We start from the raw sequence: 21,461 nt of genomic DNA, 5'->3' as shown, positions 1-21,461 counted from the left end.
GCCTGGAATGCGGAGGGGCCTCTGCCCAGGCTCTCCCTCTGCCATCTTTACAGGGGCCTGGGTGGCTGGGCCACCAAACTAGCATTAAGCTGACGGATCCCACAGGACAAAACAGCCCACCTTCACCTACTTCAAAGTTAAGTCTGATGAGAATAAAAGCTGCCCTCAGGAAGGGAAAGGGTGTGTTAGAGAGTTGTGGCCACAGGACAGTGGGGCCTGTGCAGCTGGACATCTACTCTGGTCACTGGGCCATCTGCACCACAACGGCTCTCCAGGCTTTCTCCTTGTCAAACTCCTTCAGGGGGCTTCTGGCCACCTGTGAGGGAGACAGGACCTGGGTTAGCTCACCAGAGCCACGCCTGCTGCACCAGCAAGCTGGACAGGAGGTTGAGAGAGGCCTCCACTGTCCTGCTGTCCTCAAAATGACAGGCCCCTCACTCAGGGTTGGTCTCTGAGTCTCTGTACATATGGAGCCTGGGGTGGGGCAGGCTCCAGGGGTGGCTGGGCACATTCCTGGCAACTGAGGAACAGGTCACCTGAGGCAGAGGTGACTGCATGCTGCCAGGCAGCAGGGAGGACAGCAGCCAGCCTCGTGGTGCACCCAAGCACTAGCACGGGCAGTTCTGGACTTTGGAAGCACCAGGTGTCCACCTAGCACTGCCCCATTCTGGACTTGACCCAGAACCAGGAGGGTCTGCACTAGGCCAGGAACAATGCTGGGACAGACAGGAGACCTCCCTGGAGCAGAGAGGACCAGGTACAGGGGCCCTGTGGCTGCTGCTCCCAAGGGGTCATTAGCAGCTTTGCCCAGGGACACGCTGCCTGGAGGGGCAGCCCACAGAGAGCTGCTGAGCCCCTGCTGTCAGCTGTGGCAGCCTCTGGACTCAGGCTGGCAGCAGGAGGTGGGCAAGAGGCAGGGTCTGAGCAGAGGGCCGTGCAGGTGGCTGTGGCCTGGCCGAGGGGTGGGCATATTCCAGGCTGGGTGGGCACCCCTCTCCTGCAGAGCTGGCACTCTCTGGAGCCAGGGAGGGAACTCTGATGCATGGGAGTCCCTGAAAGGAGGCTCTATGTTTGTGAGAGCAAAGAAAAGCCTGAGGCCCTGGTACTTTTCAGGATCAGAAGTGCGTTTGTATTTGCCGAATGTGGAGAGGCCTCTGTCCAGGCTGTCCCTCTGCCATCTTCACAGGGACCTGGGTGGCTGGGCCACCAAACTAGCATTAAGCTGACGGATCCCACAGGACAAAACAGCCCACATTCACCTACTTCCAGGCTGGAAGGACCAGGTACAGGGGCCCTGTGGCTGCTGCTCCCAAGGGGCCATGAGCAGCTCTGCCCAGGGACACACTACCTGGAGGGGCAGCCCACAGAGAGCTGCTGAGGCCCTGCTGTCAGATTCACTTCTTCAAGATTTTTTTCTGGGTTAATTTTAAAATACAAAAGCATGAAAGGTTTTGAAGGACATTAGTGCAGGGGATGGTCACCTCCCCTGGGTTCTCAGAGGCCCCCAAGACAGGGAGTCTGTGAGAACAGGCCACTCACCTCCCCCTCTGGGCGCTCCTGGTGGCCAGCCTGGGTGTCCCAGGATGTGCACTGCAGCTTCGCGCTGACCTTGAAGCTCACACACAGGATGGCGGTGCCAGTGTTGAGGCCGCCCTGCAGCAGCAGCACCAGCAGCAGCAGCAGCAACAGCAGGTCATAGGACTGGGAGGCAGATCGAGCTGTGAGCGACCAAGCAGCAGACCTGCCCAAGGGCTTCCCCAGCACCCAGCACCTGCCAGCTCCATCAGCCACTACCGTCCCCTGCACGTTCTGCTGGTGGTGTTAACAGGCCTAAGAGTGCCCCAGAGGCCGCCAGGCCCTGTGGACAGCATGGCTGCTGCTCCTCTCCCCACCTCAAGGACCCCAAGGACAGATAAGGAGCCTACAAGACCACTGTGCTTCACACTCAGAGGGGAGCTGGCAGAAGGGACCACAACCTTCCAATGAGGGAAGGAGAGAGAGGGTGGGGGTCCTGGGCAGTGGGACTCTGACCCACCAGCGGAGTGGCCCAGCTGCTGGAGACGCAGGACTGGGTGCCGTGAGGAGGGGAAGGAAGTGGGAAGGGCTCCGGGGAGGAGGACAGGCCCAGAGTCCTCCTGGTGGCCAGAGCCCAGGCCAGACACAGCACCTAGGTGCAGCAAGGGAAAGCCTCCGTAAAGCACCCAGCACCTTCTGCTCCACACAGGGACGTCCCTCCAGGTGGCCCATGAAATACAAAGCACAGGAAGGAGTACAGCTGCCACTGAAGGGGAGGAAGTGGGAGGGAAACAGGGCACAGTTCCCAGAGGACCGAAGTGCTGGCCTCCTGCAGCCAGGCCCTGGATCTGAAATGCATGTAGAAAAACAGGTGTACCCCAAGAGAAGGCATCCAGCCCTGCCTGGCAGAGGAGGAGGCAGGTGCCCACTCTGCCATGGGCCCAGGGTCCTGGCACAGGTGAAGACGGTCATGGCAGAGAATGGGAAGAGAACAAACAGACCTCCTGGGTAGGAGCACTGCAGATGAAGGGGCTGAGGAAAAGATGGGTTTTTAATTTTTTAAAAAATGAAGGGTCTCATGACACAGGTCTAGCTGGGTCCCGGCGTGTTCTTACGAAACCTGGCTGAAGACGCAACTCAGATGTCCAGATGCAACTCAGGACATGTCGAAGAAACTCCCCCATGCAGGGCCAGGAGCAGAGGGGAAACCACTGCCAGGCCCTGAACCTGCTCCACACCTGGAGGGCGCCTCCCCAACAGCAGCGCTCCAAAGCCCCCTAGAAAGTGGGCTGGAGATGGGAGCAGAGCTTGCCGGGCTCAGTGAGGCCACACACGCTTCACCTGCATGGCCAAAGCAGCCCCCCTGCCTGAGGAGGAGGTGACCAGCGCACAGCATGGATGCACCTTCCCCTGCAGGCCCTCTCCCAGCCAGCACTCCGATAAAGTGCTGTGCAGATGGCTGGCAGCAGCCGGGCTCCCATCCCTAGGGCTGGTGGGATAAGGCTGGTTACAGCTGCGCGGGGTAGTAAAGGAGGACAGAAGAACACTGACTCCTGGGTGTTCAGGAACCACCAGAATAAATTAAGTTAAAAAGAAAAAAAGTTGGGTATGGTGGCCACACCTGTAATCCCAGCAACTGAGGCAGGAAGATTGCAAGTTTGAGGCCAGCCTCAGCAACTTAGTGAGGCCCTGTCTCTAAATAAAAAATAAAAACAAAAGGGCCTGTGAATGTAGCTCAGGTGTTGAGCACCTCTGGGTTCAATCCCCAGAAACAAACAAAAAAAGGGCCAAGGTCCAGAGTGATGGTTTTCGAGTCAACCTGTCCAGCATGGAAGGGAAGACTGTGGTGATGTGGCCACCTCCTGGACAGCAAGTCAGCAGGGCTGGCACCAGCCCCCCAGCAGGTCTTTACACAGCTTTGACTCTCGAACCATACAAATGTTTTAAACATTTACAAAATATCATTAAAAAGGAAAAAGGAGGGGCTGGTGTTGAAAGCTCAGTGGTAGAGCACTTGCCTTGCATGTGTGAGGCACTGGGTTTGATCCTCAGCACCACGTATAAATAAATAAAGGTATTGTGTCCATCTACAGCTAAAAAAATAAGAAAAAAAAGGAACCAAACCCTAAAGCTGAACACATTCAGAAACCATATATTGTGCATGGCACAACCCTCGGAGAGCCACACAGCAGGTGCCCGCCCTCCTTGGTGGGATGGACCTTAAGACTGCCAGTAGGGATGCCAGGCCCTGCGGTGGCAAGCAGCTGTGTGTGCCTGAGAAGACAAAATCTGGAGCCAGTGCACGGCAGCATGGAGCCATGGAACTGGAGCAAAGAGGAGCAGACCCAGGACTTGCCGAGTCTGACTGGAGACAGCATGCGAACCCCACTGCTGAATAAGTCTGTCCAGCTCTGTCCGCCGAAGGTTCAGGAGCTGTGGTCCTCAGGAAGGTGTCAGTGCTCGCAGCCCCATCTAAGCTGTGCACACTGTCCCCACCCGGCCCTCGCGCATGTCTGGACAGAGACAGAAAGGGCAGGCCTTCCGGTGTCTACCAGAAGCACAGTGCTGGCCACATGTGGGTCAACTTGAGTATTGAGAGAGGGACAGCTGTGACCCTCTAAAGCCTGGAAAACTTGGTGGGTCCTTGGCAGGTCCTTTGCTCAACAGAGGAGGGTGGCAGCCCGCCACACAGAGTGCCAGCACAGGAGCAGAGGAGGGGTCTGAGACCCCAGGCTCACCCTTTATTCACTTCCTTAGGTAAAAATGCCACCCTAGTGCCCTCACTAGACCAGGGGAAGACAGCAGGGACTGGCACCTGTGTGTGGCCAGAGCCTGGCCATAGCCCAGCTCCACAAGCACCCTGCACCACATATAAATAAATAAAGGTATTGTGTCCATGCGCCCCATGCATCCAGGTGCACGGAGGGCCCTCCCAGTCAGGGAGGAAAGGAAGAGGGCCCCTGTGCTAAGGAGCTGGAGACCAGGCATCCACTCTGGGGCTAAAAATCACATGAGGACAGACACCAAACAACACTGTGTCGGAATTTTGATGGTCACAGGTGTGATGATGAGACTGATGTGTGGGGGCAGCTGTCACTTTTAGAAATGCTGACCTAAGGCCAGCCAGCGTGAAGGGTCAGTTGTCCACGCCAGACTGCACTTTCAGATCCTCCCATCAGTAGGAGCAGCACACGCGGAAGGCAAGCTGCTATGGCACCTGTGTCCACTGCATGGTCTTTTCAGCCTGTGCTGAGGTTTCTGGGAGTGAACTTGGGGGACACCACTTATGCTGGTCACAAAAGACACAAAGTATCTAAGAGCCGTGAGGAGGCGGCTGGAAGGCCACGCAGAGCTCCACTGGAGACAGTCAGACTCTAGCTTTTCTCTGACTGACCTGCCCCCTCAGTGCAATTCCGAGCTAGACCCAGTGACAGCTGGTTCTACCGTGGCACGATGCTCAAGAGCAAGAAACCCACTGCCACTGTGCTAGGGCGGGCAACGTCCCACAGCTAGAGAAGCAGAGGCAGCCTAGGTGGAGGCCAGGGCAGAGCTGCCCGCTGAGCGGCGGCAGCAGGGCAGTCAGGTGGGCAGCCATGCCACTGTCCAGCGGGAAAGGCACGTTAGATCCACCTCACAGTACACGCACACTGGCTGCACCTGCGGCCGACTGAGGAGCCACTGTGGCCACGTGGTAGGTGCTTGTCTGCGCTGGCCACTGCCAGGACAGATCCATCTGCCCCAGAGTCCTCCTCGGATTCCCACGGACTATGAGTGGCAGTTTCTAGGAAGTTTCAGAAGAAAATGAAGGGATACGTACTTTGATGGCTGGTGGGTAATCTTTGAAGATCTCCACGAGCCTCACCACGCTGAAGGACAAGTACCCGGACGCCGTGAACAGCAGTGGGGACGTCAGGCTGCTGATGGCCAGCAGCACCTCCACCTGGGGAGGCAGGCAAGGGCAGACGGGGCAGGCCGTGTCACTGCAGTCAGCAACGCCTGGGCTCCTCAGGCAGCGGGCACCCAGCGCAGGGCAGCCTCGGGAGCAGTGGGCATCACAGGTTGCCCAGCCCTTCCACACACCACTCCACTCACCAGTCCCTGCCTCTGAGATCTGTTCCGCTGACCTCCCCATCTTCCCAACTCCTAGGGTACTGCAGGTCAGACTGGGGAGGGGCTTTGAAGCCAGGAGCAGATGCTCCCGGCACAGAGCCTCAAGCATGGGTAGCACGGGGGCCGAGGACTGCCTACTGAGAAAGGACTGGTTCCTCCCCTCCTTGCTCAGTCTCAGGAGTATCTCTGTCCACATCCGAAGTGCTCACTTCCTTGCTATCCACAGGCAGGGCATCCCTGAGCCCTCTGCTGGGGGTGGGTCCAGCTGCAGCCCTCCCACTGCCTCAAGAGCTGCTCCTCCCTGGCCCCTCCCCAGCCCTGCAGCTGCCAGTGTGGGCCAGAGCCTTGTCTCTGGCACGGGGGAGGGACGGGCAGATCTTCACCCACCAGGCACTTGCTGGGACACTCCGCCGTCACATGACTGGCAATGGCGCTTGGAAAACACTAGAAGAAAAAAAACAATAACAGATTTTTTTCTTAAATTTTGAGACAGGGTCTAAGTTGCTGAGGGCCTCCCTAAGCCACCGAGGCTGGCTCGAACTGGAATTACAGGATCACCACACTCAGCTGGGTTTTGTGAACAAAGAAAGATCTCAGAGCCTCTGCAGTGTTGTGCTCTGCTCCGCCCCCTGAGCAGTTCCTGCTTCCAGCCAGGGCCGAGGAGGTGGGGCCCTTTGGGGCTGATGGCTGCCTGGGCTGTTCCCTGGGGGCCTGGAGGCAGGTGGTCTCTCACTGGCTTGGTGGGCTCCTTGTTCCTTGAGCATTCATTAAAGAATTTAAGCCCCTAGAAAATCTACAAGAATGGTGTGACTCCCCAGAGTCACCTTGCTGGTGCCTTCTGTGCCCTCAGCTGAGTACCTGGTCACTTGTGTCCACACACTGGGCGTGGTCCTCACACAGCAGGTGTGATGCAGTCCCGGCTTCCATCCTGCAGACCCTCTGCTTCCAGATCCAGGGTCCGGTCCCCATCACACTCTGCACCTGTCTCTGTCTGTGGGCCAACTCTTGGCTCTGGCACCCCTGAGGGCTGCACACCCCTGCTGCTCAGGTTCTCCCTGGGTGTCTAGGTGCTTCAGGACTAGACAGGGGCTGCAGCTCCCAGGCGTCCACGTAGCCCACAGGGTCAGGCATCTGCTGGCTCTTCCCCTTTGAACCAAGAAGTGCCTCTTCCCATCTACCTCAAGGAGCTTGATCTAGTTCCACAGAGCAGGCAGAGGGAAGGTGGTGGGTGGCTACCCACCTGGGTGTGCCCTCTGGTCATCCCCCTGGGCCATCACCCCTAGGCCTCCGAGTGCCTAACATGGCCTGGTGAGCTAGTGACCCAGGCAGTTTCCCAGCTCCAAAGTTCCTATCCACACCTTGGGGCAGTGGTGTTGGCCAGTGACAACTGACTCCTCTCCAACAGGAATGACCCTTTTGTCAGGGCTCTGAGGAGAAGCTAAGTAAACACAGAGAGAGTTGATGAGGGAGGTGAAGGAACTGCATGTGCAAAGTCCTCGGAGTTGGACCAGATGTGACTGCAGAGGTGGGTTTGGCCTCAGTCAGGAGGCAGAAGCATCCACACATTTCCCAAAGGGCCTCTGGCTACAGCAGGACATGTGCTGAGGAGGGAATAAAAGATGGGGCACAGCCAGTTAGAAAGCAGCTGGGGTGGCCACCCACCATGGGGAGAATGGGGAGGACCCGGCCTTCAGCCTAACTCCAGGCCCTGGACCCTGCCTGGTGTCCAGTGATCTATGCCCTTGACCTCTCTGGCCACCCCTGGCAGGGATGCAGGCAAGCCGAGCCAGGTAGCTTCCTACCTGAGAAGGTGTCCCACCTGAAGTGCCCCACCCTCTTCCTGGGGTCTCCTTACCCCACAGCTGCTTGTTCCCTGGAGGAGGAGGGAGGGCACTGTGGGTGCATATAGGAATGGCCAGGGGACAAGGAAGAGCACCTTCCATTGTGAACTTGGTCTCTGCACTCAGGGGCTCAAGGTCTAACCCCCAATCAGCTCTGTTGCAGACACAGATATCAGACATGTCCCCTGCTCCTTCTGGGGACTGTGTGCTCAGGCTGCACCCTGGGGAGTTCTCCTCCACTGGACCTGCCAGCTGAGTGGCTCACCCCACCCCCATCCCTGCACTGTTCCAGGAGCCCCTGGGCAGAGAGGTCTAGGGAGTCACGGGCCCCCATGTGCCTCCCAGCCACGTCAGACCCCACCCGGCCAGTCTCCCTACAGTGGGGGTCGACTGCAGCCAAGCCTGCGGGGCAGCCTCAGGAAGGACCGTAGCCGCTCTGAGGAGCTGTGGACAGGACACGGGTGCTTGCCATGTCCTGTTCTTTTCTATGAGATAGTAGGGCAAAACTGAAACGTCCGCAAGGCCAGGCACGCAGCATGGACAAGCTGTGGCTGGCGGCAGGCCACATAGGTGGCAGGTGCAAAATGATGCCTGGGGCCCAGGTCTTCTGCACAAAGTATAGAGGAATAGCAGCTCTGGGTGTGAAGGGACACTGTGGTGTGACGGTCCCCAGGGGGGCCAGGATGGCCGACTGGTACACACTGTGCAGGTTTGGGCTTAGCCCTGAACAGCGTGAGATCACATGGCAACTGAAAAGACCCGCACCGCACAGTGACCTGAGACCAAGTTCAGAACAGAGGCCATGCGTCCACACTTCCTTTGTGCCAGGTGTCCTGCTAAGCATCTGCTGTATCAGCACTTAGTATGAATTACAGCAGAAGTATCACATTTTATAAAACATATGCTACAAGTTGCATGGGATAATACAAGTAATTGGCTGTCTTAGGAAACATAGGAGTGATATAAAATATTAGCAACGAATATAAAATCACACGCTGATTGTCCAGCCCTGTTTCCAAGTGTTCTGGGTCAGGGGCCAACAGGACTCTCTCCAGGTGCTTTCCTGTCAGAATGCCACAAGACAGGACTCAAGACCAGCCACCTTGGTTCAAGAAGAGGAGCCCAGAGCTGTGGCCAAGACTGTGTGGCCAGAGCAGCTGTGCATGGACAGGGTGGCCAGCCAGGAAGTACTCACAGCCACTAAGATCCAGAAGAATGTCACTGAGAGGTGTGGGCCTGAGACTGCTTCATCCACGTTCATAGCAATGACCCCACCGAGGACAGCAGAGACACCAGCGATGACCTCGACCACCTGGGAGGGGACAGTGGGACAGCATCACCTCACAGGGCCACCACTCTGAGGGTCTGCACCCACCATGAGGGAGAGAAGGCACTGTGTAGATTTCGGCTCCCAGGGTAGGCCATGGGGTCAGTGGGCGGCCTGCTCTCAGGCTGAACAGGCTGAGCCCCTAGAAGCTGATGCAGGGGACCCAGCTGGCCTTGAGTGAAGCTCACGGAGGCCACGGGAAAGCTGGATATGGATGTGGCCAGCAGGAGTGCCAGAGGACACACTGTCACAGGGCTTGTGCTGGGGACAAGACTGGCCGGCCATCCTCCTTGCATTCAGACCCCACCAGACCCCACGTGGACAAAGAAAACTGCCCCGTTCAGAGCAGTCACAACACAGGACAGAAAGCTCCCCAAAGAGAGGTCACCTGTAGAGGGCGGTGGCGATGGCCCACCACAAACCCACAGGGACACCGTTGGCCTGGAACTAACACTCTACTGGGCAAAACAGTCTCCATGAATGAGGTGACCTGCAAAAGTGGAAGCTGACCAAAACAGACACCCCTCCCAAGGTGTCTGAGGAAGATGCACTAAACAGGAGAAAAGTGGGGCAGGAGGAGGACAGAAGCTTGGCAGAGGTGGACACAGAGGCCTGGGAAGCCCAGGAGCAAGTCAGGAGCCAGACCGCGGAGGCAGGAAGGTACCTGGCGCCCTCCCCTCCCCAACCAGGCCAAGGGGAGAGATGCACACTGTCTACAGGAGGCAGACTGAACAGGAGGAGGTCTCCAGCTGAGCAATGAGCAACTTCTAGTCCAAAACCACCAGGAAGAGGACAGGAGAAGCCTTGGCTGACCCAAAAGAAGGCAGGGGAGGAAGTAAAGGCAGAGGAGAAAAATCCAGAAGTAGGGAGGAATAAAAAGGATAAAATAGATAAAATTATGTTAGAAACCACTCTCAGAGGAAATGGGCTAAACTCAAAAGCCAGGCAGATTAGACAGAAAAACTAAAATAGAGCCTTGCACCATTGTAAGAAACATACCCAAATAACACCAGAACAAGATAAGCTGGAAATAAGAAGGGTAAAGATGCCTTCAGCCGAGGCCAGCAGAGGACAGTGATGTGCTCATGCAGTGGGAAGAGTCCGTGGCCGGCCCTATCCGACACAGAGAATGTCGCTACACACTGCTCAAGGAAGAGCTGCTTGTCTGTAACTGAGAACACGGCCTCCCAGATCCAGGCTGGAAAGCGACAGAATTACACGGAGAAGTCAGTACCCACACTCTCCTGGAGGTTTCTGTCTGAACTTCCCAAGAGAACAAGCAATCCTGAACAAACAGGAAATGGAAAGGGCCTCCAGAGCTGGAGGTTCCAGGGCACAGTGCAAGCCAGGCCCCTCCTTCTTCATCTGAGACCCCAGGAAGCTCAGGAACACCAGCTTCTCTGAGCAAGGTGCTGCTGGCCCCAGTGATGGATGGCTGCAGTGGCTTCAGATGAGGGCAGGACTCACGTGCACGCCCTGGCCAAGTCCTGGACATCTTTAAACATGAGAACGAGGATCTGATCCAGCCTCACACACCCAACCAGTGAGAGGAAATTAAAAGGGAAGTTTTTCTTACCGAATAGGATTTCAGGACCCGAGCAGGAAATGGCACTTCCTCCAGAATGTTGCTGCTGTCGGAGATGGAGCCCTTCAAGGAAGCGAGGCTCATCAGCCACAGTGCATGGGCTCGGGGTTCAGCAGTGCTGACCATGGCATGAAGGGGCCACTGGCTGGTGTGGCCCAACAGACTTAAGGGGCATGCTGAATTGCCACCACTGCAGGTCCCAGGCACCATGGGCCCCAGGCACCATGGGCCCCAGGCACTGTGGGCAGACTTGGGGGCAGAGATGCCTTCCTAGGTAACAGCCAGGGGCACCACCCCACGCCCGCCTCCTTGTGGCCTGAGTTGCCTGTGGGGACCCTGGGGCAGCCAGGCCACCTCAGGGTCATGATGCCATTGTGGAGGCCACCCACCTTCTTCCTCCTGCAGGGCTCCTCACTGGACCGTGCAGAGATGATCACTGTGGCTGCCATGAGAAGCTCCAGCAGGAGGAGCAGAATGAGGTTGAAGTTTATCTGCAAGGGAAGCAGGAGCCTCAGTGGCCCTGTTAACCTCTCATGGTGGCACAGCAGGCCAGGCTGCGGGCCGGCGCCCAGCCCCGGATGGGCCATGCACCCCACACTGCCTCGGTCCCACGCGGGCCTTTGGGATTTTTGTTTATTTCCCCACTCTCATCAAGGGCTATGCAAGAATAGGCTGTGGATGGATCAGGTTGTTGGGTGGCATCTGCCGTTCCCTGAGCTAACCCTCTCACTTATACAACAGGCTGACACTCGGTTTACAGCAGCTCCCAGTGTGACTGCCCAAAACTGCAAACACAGGGGTCTGAAGGGAAACAGAACTATTTTGGGTCCTGACGGCACTGGCAGTTTCCAGAATCTGCACACTTGTTAATATTCTCAGAACCAAGCCAGTCAGACCCCCCCTGGGAAAGGCAGATGCACTCTGAGAACTGAACCAACAGCCTGTCCACCAATAAAAGATAGTATGTGCTTCCTCCTGTTTGCAAGCCCTCAAAAAGTATGCTGTGCACTCCTCCGTTCTCCACTGGCTCACAGGATCGCTCAGCCTCAAAACCAGGGCATCACTAAAGCTGGAGGCCTAGCCTGCCCATCTCCAAGCAGGGACTGGACCACAGCTGGCTCTACACCACTACTGGCATATCTGCGCTCCTCCCTCCCTCCCCTATGGCTGAGCCACAGAGTCTAGAGCCTTGCCTGGCAAGTGCAATGTTCTGGATTTGATCCCAGCCCCACAAATACATAAACACAATAACAAGACAATTTAACTAATAACTAAAAAATAAATTTATAAAAGAAAGGTTGTGCTGGATACAGTGGTGCACAACTGTATTCCCAGCTACTCGGGAGGCTGAGGCAGGAGGATTGCAAGTACTAGGCCAGCCTCAGCAACTTAGCAAGACTCTGTCTCAAAATAAGATAAAAAGCATGGGGGTGTGGCTTAGTGGTAGAGCACCCCTGGCTTCAACCTCTACATACTGCAAAACATGAAATTAACAATAGCATCTCAAGATACACAAAGTAATTAATAACAGAACCACAGGAAGAAATAGGTGAACCAATGGTGATAGGTGAACAATTTGACATACTTTCCTCAGAAACTGACAAAGGAAAAAGACAAAAGCATAAGATCTCTCACAATCACAAGAAAGTTGCTGCATTAACCATGTCTCCTTTGATGCTCTTCCATCTGGGGCTGGGCTGCCCTGGACAGGCTGCCCCTCCTAGGGCTGGCTAATTCTGGGATTGGCCAACGACATCATGTTCAAAGCACCCAACCTGTGCCCTTCTATCTGCTTGCCCATGTGGGGCCACCACCCACCTGCCCAGTCACCCCAAGGCAGCCAGGGACAGCTCTGTGTCCAGTACCTGCTGAAGGTATTCAGACTGGCTGATCCTAAGCCCCCTACGTGCCCCGCCTGCTCCTTCCTGGCTCCGCACCACCACTGGTAGATCCATGCTCCTCCCTCCTGCCCCTGTGGCTGAGCCAGGAGTCACAGTGGGGATGCTTCCTCTGCCTGTACCAACCCTGATGCTCCCCTGAGTGGCCCTGCGTGCCCCTCCTCTGGGGTCTGTTAGGCTGTTAGACTGTCTTTCAATGGCCGGCATCTCCTGCTCTGCTGACCTCACCATATCTGAACAGTAAAAAGCCTGGATTTTAAAACAAATGCAACTAATAAGCTCATCTACAAAACTCTGCATGCCAAATAAGGCAGAATTTCCATTCTTTATAGTAATTGTATAGTACTAACAGAACTGAGCATCTATTAGTCCATAAACAGGCCTGGTAAATTTCAAAGAACCAATGCACTCTAGATCATATATTCTGGTCATAATACAATAATGTCATGCAAAAATAAGCAGCTGATATTTAAAAATAGGGACTGGGATTGTGGCTCAGGTGTAGAGCATTCACCTAGCAGGTGCATGGCCTGGGTTCAATCCTCAGCACCACATAAAAATAAATAAATAAAGATTAAAAAAAAACAACAGACCCATCCATCTGTTTTATTGGGTCCTAGATAGTTTATGGACTTTGTTGTTGACAAGAATGGAGTCATGTTTTTTGTTTTTGTATTTTAAGTTGGACACAATACCTTTATTTATTTATTTTATTTGGTGCTGAGGATTGAACCCAGGGCTTTGCATGTGCTAGGCTAGCCCTCTACCACTGAGCTACAGCCCCAACCCTGGAGTCTTGTTTTTTTTTTTTTTTTAAGTTGTATTTTCAGATAGACTACTGCTAGTACAGAGAGACGCTTATTGAATTTTTAAAGAAAGTTTTATTTTGAAATATTTTGAACTAAAAAAAATTGTAATAATACTACAGACTTCCTATATGTCCCTTTTAAATATTTTACATTTTTATTTACTTATTTTTTTAATTTTGAGAGAGGGTCTTGCTGAGTTGCCCATCTATGGGCCAGGCTATATGGGCAATGACCAAACAGACTCCATTTTGCCCTGAAACTCCATGTCCTGTAAGAAATGCTTCCCCCAGGGAAAGCCCCACCTCTGTACCCATCAACAGTTGCTTAGCATAGCATGTTTGGCAACACAACATGGCAATTCTTATACAAAGTAAAATTGTTCTTTGATTCCCATTTTTCTTGGATAATGTACCCTGTCAGAGATTGACTGTCTAGATGTTAGAAACCATTCTTTAACTTGTACACAACTAGAGATGTTTTGGCCCACTCTCTTTTCTGCTTGATTTTAGATCTCATGACATTTGTTTATGGGTTTTGAATCATAGCAACAGTCATGTAGACTTGCAGCCTACCCCCTTGGACCACCAGCTGGTGGACCCGGACCTCCAACTGGTGAATAAAGTTTCCGTCTCCTGCTTTAAGATTGACACGGTGATTTATCGCAATCTTGTCTTAACACCCAGATGGCCTTGAACTTGTGATCCTCCCGTGTCAGCCCCCAAATTGCTGGGATTACAGGTGTGGACTATCACTCTCAGCAACTTACACTGGATTTTTATAAGTTGGTTTTGTGTTTCACAACTTTTCAGAATTCTTATTTTTCTTCCATCCTAGGAGTGAAACCCAGGGGCTCGTGCATGCTGGGTAAGTGCTCTGCCACTGAGCCACAACCCAGCCCTTCATCTTGTTCCACAGTTTAATTTGTATCTTCATGGCCCCTTCAGCCACCTGCTGCCCCCCACACACACTGTGCAGACTGTGGGAACGATCCCCTCCCTAACTGTACACTCCATTTTGACTGTCCCTTCTGCTTCTTGCCAGACCCTAAAAAACAGGCATGTGGGGCTATCTTTAAATAGCACCCACTTATTGATTTATAATCTCATTACATTATGACTAGAATACATGACACTCAGAACTACAGCTCTGAAGGCCACATGGAAACAAGAAGTCCGTATCTCTGCTGTCCTCTGACTGGGAACAGTCTGAGTTGATGACCCCGGGCAGGAGAAGCTGCAGGATGCTCAGGCTGGTGGGGAGGACTTGCAGCAGGTGGCACTCTGAGCCTGACAGAGCACAGGCATGACCCACAGCCAGCAGCCTCACTCCTGTGGCCCAGGGCAGCCTGGCCTCGGGGGCTAGAATGCAGAGTGTGCAGGGGCAAGACGTTGACGTGCCACCAACAGGGGACATGGTGGTTTGGAACTCTGGGGAGAGTAACAGGCTGCAGAGACCTATGACAAGATGGGCAGGTGGAAGGATCAGGAATAGGTGCACTGTGCCACCAGCTGCCAGCAGTGCACACCTCCGAGAGCCCAGAGGACCTGGTGACGGCTAACAGGACACTCATGGCACACAGAGCATGGATCCAGCCTCCAGCCTGTCTGGCTCTTTCCCACTGTGTGGTGTTCTGCCCCATGGTTCATGACTGTGTCCTTGAGCACAAGCACAAGCACAAGCACAAGCAGCTCCAGGGCTTCCTTCCTGGGTCCCCACTGCTCAGTCCTGTCATAGCTCTGTGGTCGGAGCTCGGGTGGTGCTGGGATTCTGCAGGTACGAGGCCCAGGAGATGCAGGGCTGCGGCTCCATGGCCACCAGGGGATGTGGTTCACCCCCCTTTCACCACGTGTTAACCCGTCTTGTCTCCCACTCTGTAGTTCACCTGCATGTACAGGCACTGTTCTAGGTTACAGACATCTGTTTAGACAAGTGTCACTGCTGTGACCTTCACATGTGTACTGCCTGGTCACAGGTGTGAAGCAGTTCTCCAGGGCTTGCACCTGGGGTGGCACAGCATATATCTTAGAATGTCTAGCAAATCCCTAACAGTTTTTCAAAGGGCCTGCACTGGGCAACAGAGTTTCCCTGGGTGTGCGCTGAGCATGTGGATGGCTCTCGCTGGCTGTAGTACGCCTCTTCTCCCTGCTGCGCGCCTCTTCAGCCTGCTGCCAGGCAAGTTGAGCCCAGCCCTCGAAGGCTGTGGCTTCCTCCTGGGGCACTGGTCTCCCTGGGGAACTGAAGGGGTGCTCCATGTGTGCTGGGCAGCTTCCCCATCCATCACCCTCTCCCTCACAGCATGCTTCAGAGTCTCAGGTCTGGATCTCCATGGCAGGTGGGAGGTGGTCCACCCCAGGTGACCAGGCACTTGTTGCGTTCCAGATCACAGACTGCCATACATACATGTGAGGAGGCCCAGGCTGACCCAGTCAGGGCTGGTTCCCCTGCCTTTGCCAAGACCACCCTGGCAAGGACAGCTTTTTAATAAGCCTGGGGGTGTGCCCCAATCTGTTCTTCAAGGGGCTTCCTTTCCCAGCCTGAGTTCCTATGCAGAGCTGCAGGAATTCCATGCATTCTGGAAGATTCCAAGAGGTATCCCCCCCATGCCAACATGTATGAGTCTCCTGCATGGCCTTGCCCTCCGATGGTTCAGGATGTCTTGAAGAAATAAGCCTGTATGCCTGAGTATCTGATAATAACTAACAGAAAAGACTCTTCTAAAAGTCATGTTGTCCTGAGTTAATTTGTCTGACCAACAGAACTGTGATTGACAAATCCAGGTCCCAAAATGTGCACAGGTACCCAGAAGCCATGTAGAGCTCCCTTGTCTGCTTTGTCTACTGCTGCCTTTGTCCAGGCCTCCGGCTACATCCTGCGTTTTTTCATCTCCTAGGACCTTTCAGACTGCAACAGCCTCTTGGTTAAGATGATGTCAACGTGAGATGCCATCCGTCCCAGCAACTGAGACAAGTCTCTTCTGTCCCCATTGCACCACGCTGACAGAGACTTCAGATCCCTGGCTAGACAGGGCCATCACCCCTGTCATCTCAAAGCAGCCACAGAAGATACATCTTGACCTTTTAAGAATAAGGGATCACAAGGCTGGGGGTCGGGGTGAGATAGGAATTTGGGGACACAGAAAAGGAAAGACAGACCATCCCAAAAGAGAAGTACCCCCAGAGCTATTGAGATGCAGGAAACACCCATGCATTCTTTCAATGCAAAACAAGCATTGTGAACAAACAACCCAGCCTGTCCTTAACCTGCACTGGGGCCCTCACCCTTGATCCTTGCCCTTGCCTGCAAAAGTTACCCAGGGCCATGACCAAGTGCAGAGAAAACTGGCCTAGAAGTGTGTACCCTGGCCCTGGCTTCACCTCTAGTGCACCTTGTGGCCCCTGTACCTCCACATTAACACTCACATCCAGGGGTTGCTGTCTCTCCCTCTGGAGATGGCCTGCATTCTCCCTTGAATGTATATTTCTTATTTTACCCCAAAAGACATCTCCCTTGATACAGCCCACATCTTCCCTGGAATGTATAACTGCTTTCCTAAAAAAGGAAGGGCGCACCATCATTTTTTCACTGTAGGGTCTCTCAGATCTTAGATTTCGTTGGATTTATCCCAGGAATTTGATATGTTTAATTCTACAGAATGATATCTGCATGTAGGTTGTTGATACAGTTAAAAGTTTTATGCTGGTTTTCATGTTCAGCAAGTTTGCTACATGCTCTGAGTCCCTGTGTGAAACTGGCAGGAATCGCTCTTTCTGTAGGTGGCAGGTAGAAAGAAGTCCCTTTCCCATCCTTCATTGTCCTTTCTGTTTCTCACCTTGCAAAGCTAAGACACTTCAAATTTTGTTGAGGTTTCTGTTCTGTTTTGTTTGGTACCAGAGATTGAACTCAGGGGCACCCAACCTCGGAGCCACATCTCCAGTCTTTTTTTTTTAGAGCCTCACTAAGTTGCTGAGGCTGGCTTTGAACTTGCAATCCTCTTGCCGAAGTCTCCCAAGCTCCTGGGATTACAGGCACAAGCCACTGCACCCAGTTGGTGATATTTTTATTTGGAGGCAAAATTGAGGTGACAATGTTCTTCCACTTCCCTTAGTAGTATGTAAACTGACTGTGTCTTATAACCGACAGCATCACAGTTATTAAAACGTGTTTTTGTCCTGCCAGGTTTGGAGCCCAGAGCCTGCTCGTGCAGGGCGAGCATTCTATCACTGAGCCACATCCACAGCCCTGTTACTATTAATTTTTAAGAGTTGTTGCAAAAGAGATGTTAAAATATTGCTTATAAATAAATTAATTCACTGAAATCAGTTAAGAGTTCAGTGGAGATAATTCTCCTCAAAAACATGAATCAAGTTCTCAACACTGTCAATTTGGGAGTCTTGGAAAACATCAGGGCATATCCCCACTCACTCAGACATCCACTGCACCCCCTCAGTGCTGGCAGAAGCCCAGCAGCTGATGTCAGCACAAGGTGTGGCCCAGGTCCCTTCCAGTGACTCACGTTGATTGCTGATGGATTCAGGACCAGTTTGCACCCAAACCATATCAAGCACGTGGTGGTGACAGCGAATGTGGAAACAAACAGTATCTGAAAGTTGGGAATCTGGAAGACAAGGCAGCTCGTCAGCTAGAACCCTGAGCACATGAGGGGAAGCACTGGGGGTGGGCCCACCTCAGGGGCAACGCTGCTGTGGCCCCACCTATCCCTGGGCAGCCCTATGGGCAGCCCTGTGGCTGACCTACCTCCCACCACCACCCTGCCCTGTGGAGGCTGCCCAGAAGGACTTACCGCACTGACATTTCTCCTTGAAACAGCGAAGCTCACAATGGCTGAGGGGATGCACTGCAAAGAAAGCAGAGCTGGTGAGCACCCTGCTGGCCATGGCTTTAATCCCAGCCCTGCAGTGACAGCAATGCCTGATGGAATAATCCCAGCCATGTTGGCAAACAAGTGTTGGGAGTCACTTGATGCAGGGGACCCTCGACACTGACAGCCCCAGTTACTTCAAAACAATTCATCCTGAAAAAGGGTTTCTAGCCAGGCACACTTGGATCCCAAATATAATTTAGTATCATTGCACAAGACCAGAATGGTCTCTCCTGGAGAACTACACAGAAGGAAAAAGCCTTGGTGGGGAGGAGGCACAAGAGTTCTCTGGTGTCCAGGGTCCCACAGCCCAGGAGTGCTCATCCAGGCCATACACTCTGACCCCACTATGGTCCCAAGGCTGGGAGTGGGCCAGCTAATAAGGGGACCAAATCCTGGGGGGAGCTGTGAATAGGGCCTCTGAGAAGCAGAGAGGATGTGTCTGCAGACAGTGGGGATGCGAGCAGGAGGAGCCCATGGGGGGCCTAAGCTGAGGATCCAGGGGGACAGGTTGGCTGGTGTCCTAGGGGCCAAGCTCTGGTAGCCAAGACAGGCCACCAGAGGCAGAGCTCTCTCCCAGACAACTATGAGGGGGAAGGGACACTGCCTAATGTGGAGCCGACCTGGAGCACTCTGGGTCTCAGGTGGAGGTCACCGCCCCCCACAAGGGCAGCTCCCATGGTGAGGACCTGAGGCCAAGAAGGTGGTTCCAGAGAGCAGGAGGGAAAGGTGTCACCTTCTGCTAAGAATGTCTGTCCTAAGGGCCCAAGGGAGATGCTGGGCGCGGGGTGTGGGGAAGCTCATGTGTTGTCTTTTAGGGCATGTGGCCACTGATGGGGTGGCGCAGAAGAACTAGCTGGAGGCTGGAAAGGGACAGACTCCCAGGACCTTCTGCCTGTACAGGCCTGTCACCAGCTGGAACCCCAAGGAGAACCCAGACCTTGGTGGCTCTCCCTACTGACACACAAGACCTCAGTGGACAGTATGCTATATGATTGAGCTGGCTAGACAGGGGATGGCCGGAACCACAGGCCCTGGAGGTCTGCGGTTGTCTCTCCTCCCCTCCTGTGAGGACCACTGCCTCCTCCCCAGCCAGCCTGGGCACTAAGTGAAACTCCATAAACAGGGCACCAAGCTTTGGTCCCCCAAAGACAGATTCCCCCACCGGCTCACTGTCAGCTGGAGCCTATGCAACTACAGGTAGGAATCAAAAGTGCTATTTCTTATACCAAGTCTCGGGAATGAGGTTCAGACCTACTTCACTGGAGCTTTAGAAGTAGTAAACCCTATTTGAAATTAAAGTCATACAAGAGATTGTTGAATAAGAAACAAGTGGCAGGAACCCAAAATCAGGGCAGGGACTAGGGCACTGGCAGGCATGGCTGGAGCGCTGCTTACAGAGCCCGCTGCACACCGTAAGTAATCCATCTCAGAGGGGAACACGTTGCCCAGGTAGAGGGAGAATCCCGAGGTCACAAGAAGGCAGCTCTGCAAAATAGCAACACAAACTCAGGTCACAACATGGTTCTGTCTGCAAATTACACATGCAAGGAGTGATTGGCCTGACACTGCAGCATCTTAGAGCCTGCATCTGGCCCTGCCTGACCAGGGCCCTCTCCAGGGACAAACGAGTCCTATGCCTAAGGCCAGAGCAGGGACCTCTGTGCTGTAATTTAGTGGAGAGGACAGGGGCTGTGTCAAAATCAAAGGCAAGAAGTGGTACCTCTCCCCAGGGAAGCCCTAGTTCCACCTGGTGTGACCACCTGACACAGATCCACTCAGAACCGGGACACGGTGCCTGCCCCATCGCTCTGCAGAAGCAAACCCTAGCAAACATCTAGAACTGACTGCTGGAGTCAGACTCTATAGCCCAAGGTCCGGGCTAAACCTGGAGTTGTGAAGAGGCTGCTGGAGGGCCAGGTGTGGTTGTGGCCATCCACGGAGGTTGCTGCAGGTTGGCCAGAAGAGCCTGGGCAGGAGAGAGGTTGCAGCCAAGATGCTGGTTCTCAGTCCAGAGCCACAGGGAACTGGGTCCTGCCATGGAATGGTGTGTCCAGGGGCCTGTCCCTCAGCTATGAGGACCACACCACTCCTTCAGGTCTCTAGTTGTCTGCCATCTATGTAGGAACACCCCAGGAAAGACACTCCAACATTTGATGCAGCCCTGCCTGGGGCCAGCTCAGACCCGAGACCCCCTCCCACCCTTGCAGCCCCGGCCTCAGGGACCCACAGGAGTAAGGAGGCCACCTTGAGCTAGTGTTGACCGTGGGCTCAGTACAGTCCCCTGGCGGGACAGCCGCAGACCTGTGTGGTAGGTACTAATTGAAGAAAACAGTTCAGAGGACACAAGCATGATAAACTCATCAGTATCCGAGAGGCTCTCCAGGATTCACCTGATGGCTGCTCCTGCCCATCTCTAGCCTGGGAACAAGCAACACCTCTGCCAGGGGCCTCGGGCCACTGTCTTCACTGAAGGGATGTGCTTGTGGACCTCACCCCAGGGCCATTGTCAGGCTACTCACCCCCATCAACACGGAGAAGACCCAGGTCTTGTAGCTGAAGCACGAGGGCAGCCTCTTAGACAGCTGAAGGTCGCCAGGCTTTGCATCAGGGGTGTAGCTGCCCTGGTCCTGCCGGCCTGGGTCCTGCCGTCCCCGCTCCAGTGTGGGCATTCGGTCGTAGCCCAGCTCCTCCCTGAACTGCCCCTCCCGTGTCATGGCACTGGGGACAGGCATGCTGCGAGTGGTGACATGCGGCCGTGCTGAGACTCACAGTTACAGGCCACCATTCACTGGTTTGTAACAAAATTATCAACTTTGACCCCTGAGAAAGCTTCAATTGTAATAAGCTGTTTTCAAGAAATAATTTTTCTTAACAAAGAAATATTGTGCACACGGAAATGCTATGAATTTAAAAAATAAATACTTATTTCTATAAGTGAACAAATCACTTTCCCAGTAAGACAGACCCAAGCAACATGGATTCAGGGTAAGACTTGAGGCTTCACTTGCTTTGGCAACCTGGGTCCTCAAGCACACCCCACTTCCACTCAGTGAGCAACTTCCTACACACCTCACGCTGCCCTGGGGTCTCACTGCTACTAGGCTCAAGGTGGTGACTGCCCAGGAGACAGCCCAAGACTCACTTGTTCTGCAGCTTACGTCTGTGTGCTTACCTCTGCTGCTGTCTGGCCGTTGGAAGAGCTCGTCTTGGGGTGAGGGGCTTCCAGCAAGAACTATTCACACATGGACAAAAGCCCAGCAAAACTGCACTTGAGCCAAGGGAAGGAGCACTGCCTCCTGAATTTCAATGAGATGGAGTAGATCCTAGAAACATTGCTGCTTGGTTGTGTAACCATGGCTCAGAGCTGTCCTAACCCAGCAGGAGAGAAAAGGCCTCCCTACTCCTGCTCATCACAGACTCGCCAGGTGGGCATCTCCGAGGAAGAAGCGTAGCTGAGAGCAGAGTCCACCATGTGCAGGATCCCAGCCAGCCTG

The 21,461-nt window shown here is 54.1% G+C and overlaps 1 protein-coding gene across 6 annotated transcripts; it reads right to left on the bottom strand.

Moving 5' to 3' along the window:
• Positions 1 to 241: 241 nt before the first annotated feature.
• Mlc1 (modulator of VRAC current 1) lies at positions 242 to 20,696 on the bottom strand. 6 transcript variants are annotated; one of them, XM_026413599.2, is made up of 12 exons: positions 20,487 to 20,681; positions 19,363 to 19,452; positions 17,887 to 17,940; positions 17,599 to 17,700; positions 10,768 to 10,869; positions 10,370 to 10,441; positions 8,662 to 8,778; positions 6,013 to 6,069; positions 5,333 to 5,455; positions 5,164 to 5,166; positions 1,540 to 1,701; positions 242 to 316 (listed from the first exon to the last, which is right to left on the bottom strand). In XM_026413599.2, exons 1-12 carry the CDS (start codon positions 20,679 to 20,681, stop codon positions 242 to 244), a joined length of 1,152 nt encoding a protein of 383 aa, XP_026269384.1. The 6 variants fall into 6 exon arrangements, with proteins under 6 accessions (XP_026269384.1, XP_026269385.1, XP_077655311.1 ...); XM_026413600.2 differs by lacking the exon at positions 5,164 to 5,166 and having other exon boundaries at positions 20,487 to 20,696; XM_077799185.1 differs by lacking the exon at positions 6,013 to 6,069.
• Positions 20,697 to 21,461: the final 765 nt, after the last annotated feature.

Source organism: Urocitellus parryii, chromosome 5, assembly GCF_045843805.1.
Source record: "Urocitellus parryii isolate mUroPar1 chromosome 5, mUroPar1.hap1, whole genome shotgun sequence".
In the NCBI taxonomy this organism is placed as follows: Eukaryota; Metazoa; Chordata; class Mammalia; order Rodentia; family Sciuridae; genus Urocitellus; species Urocitellus parryii.
The sequence above is the reverse complement of the archived record's forward strand: the minus strand, read 5'-3'. Positions and strand labels throughout refer to the sequence as shown.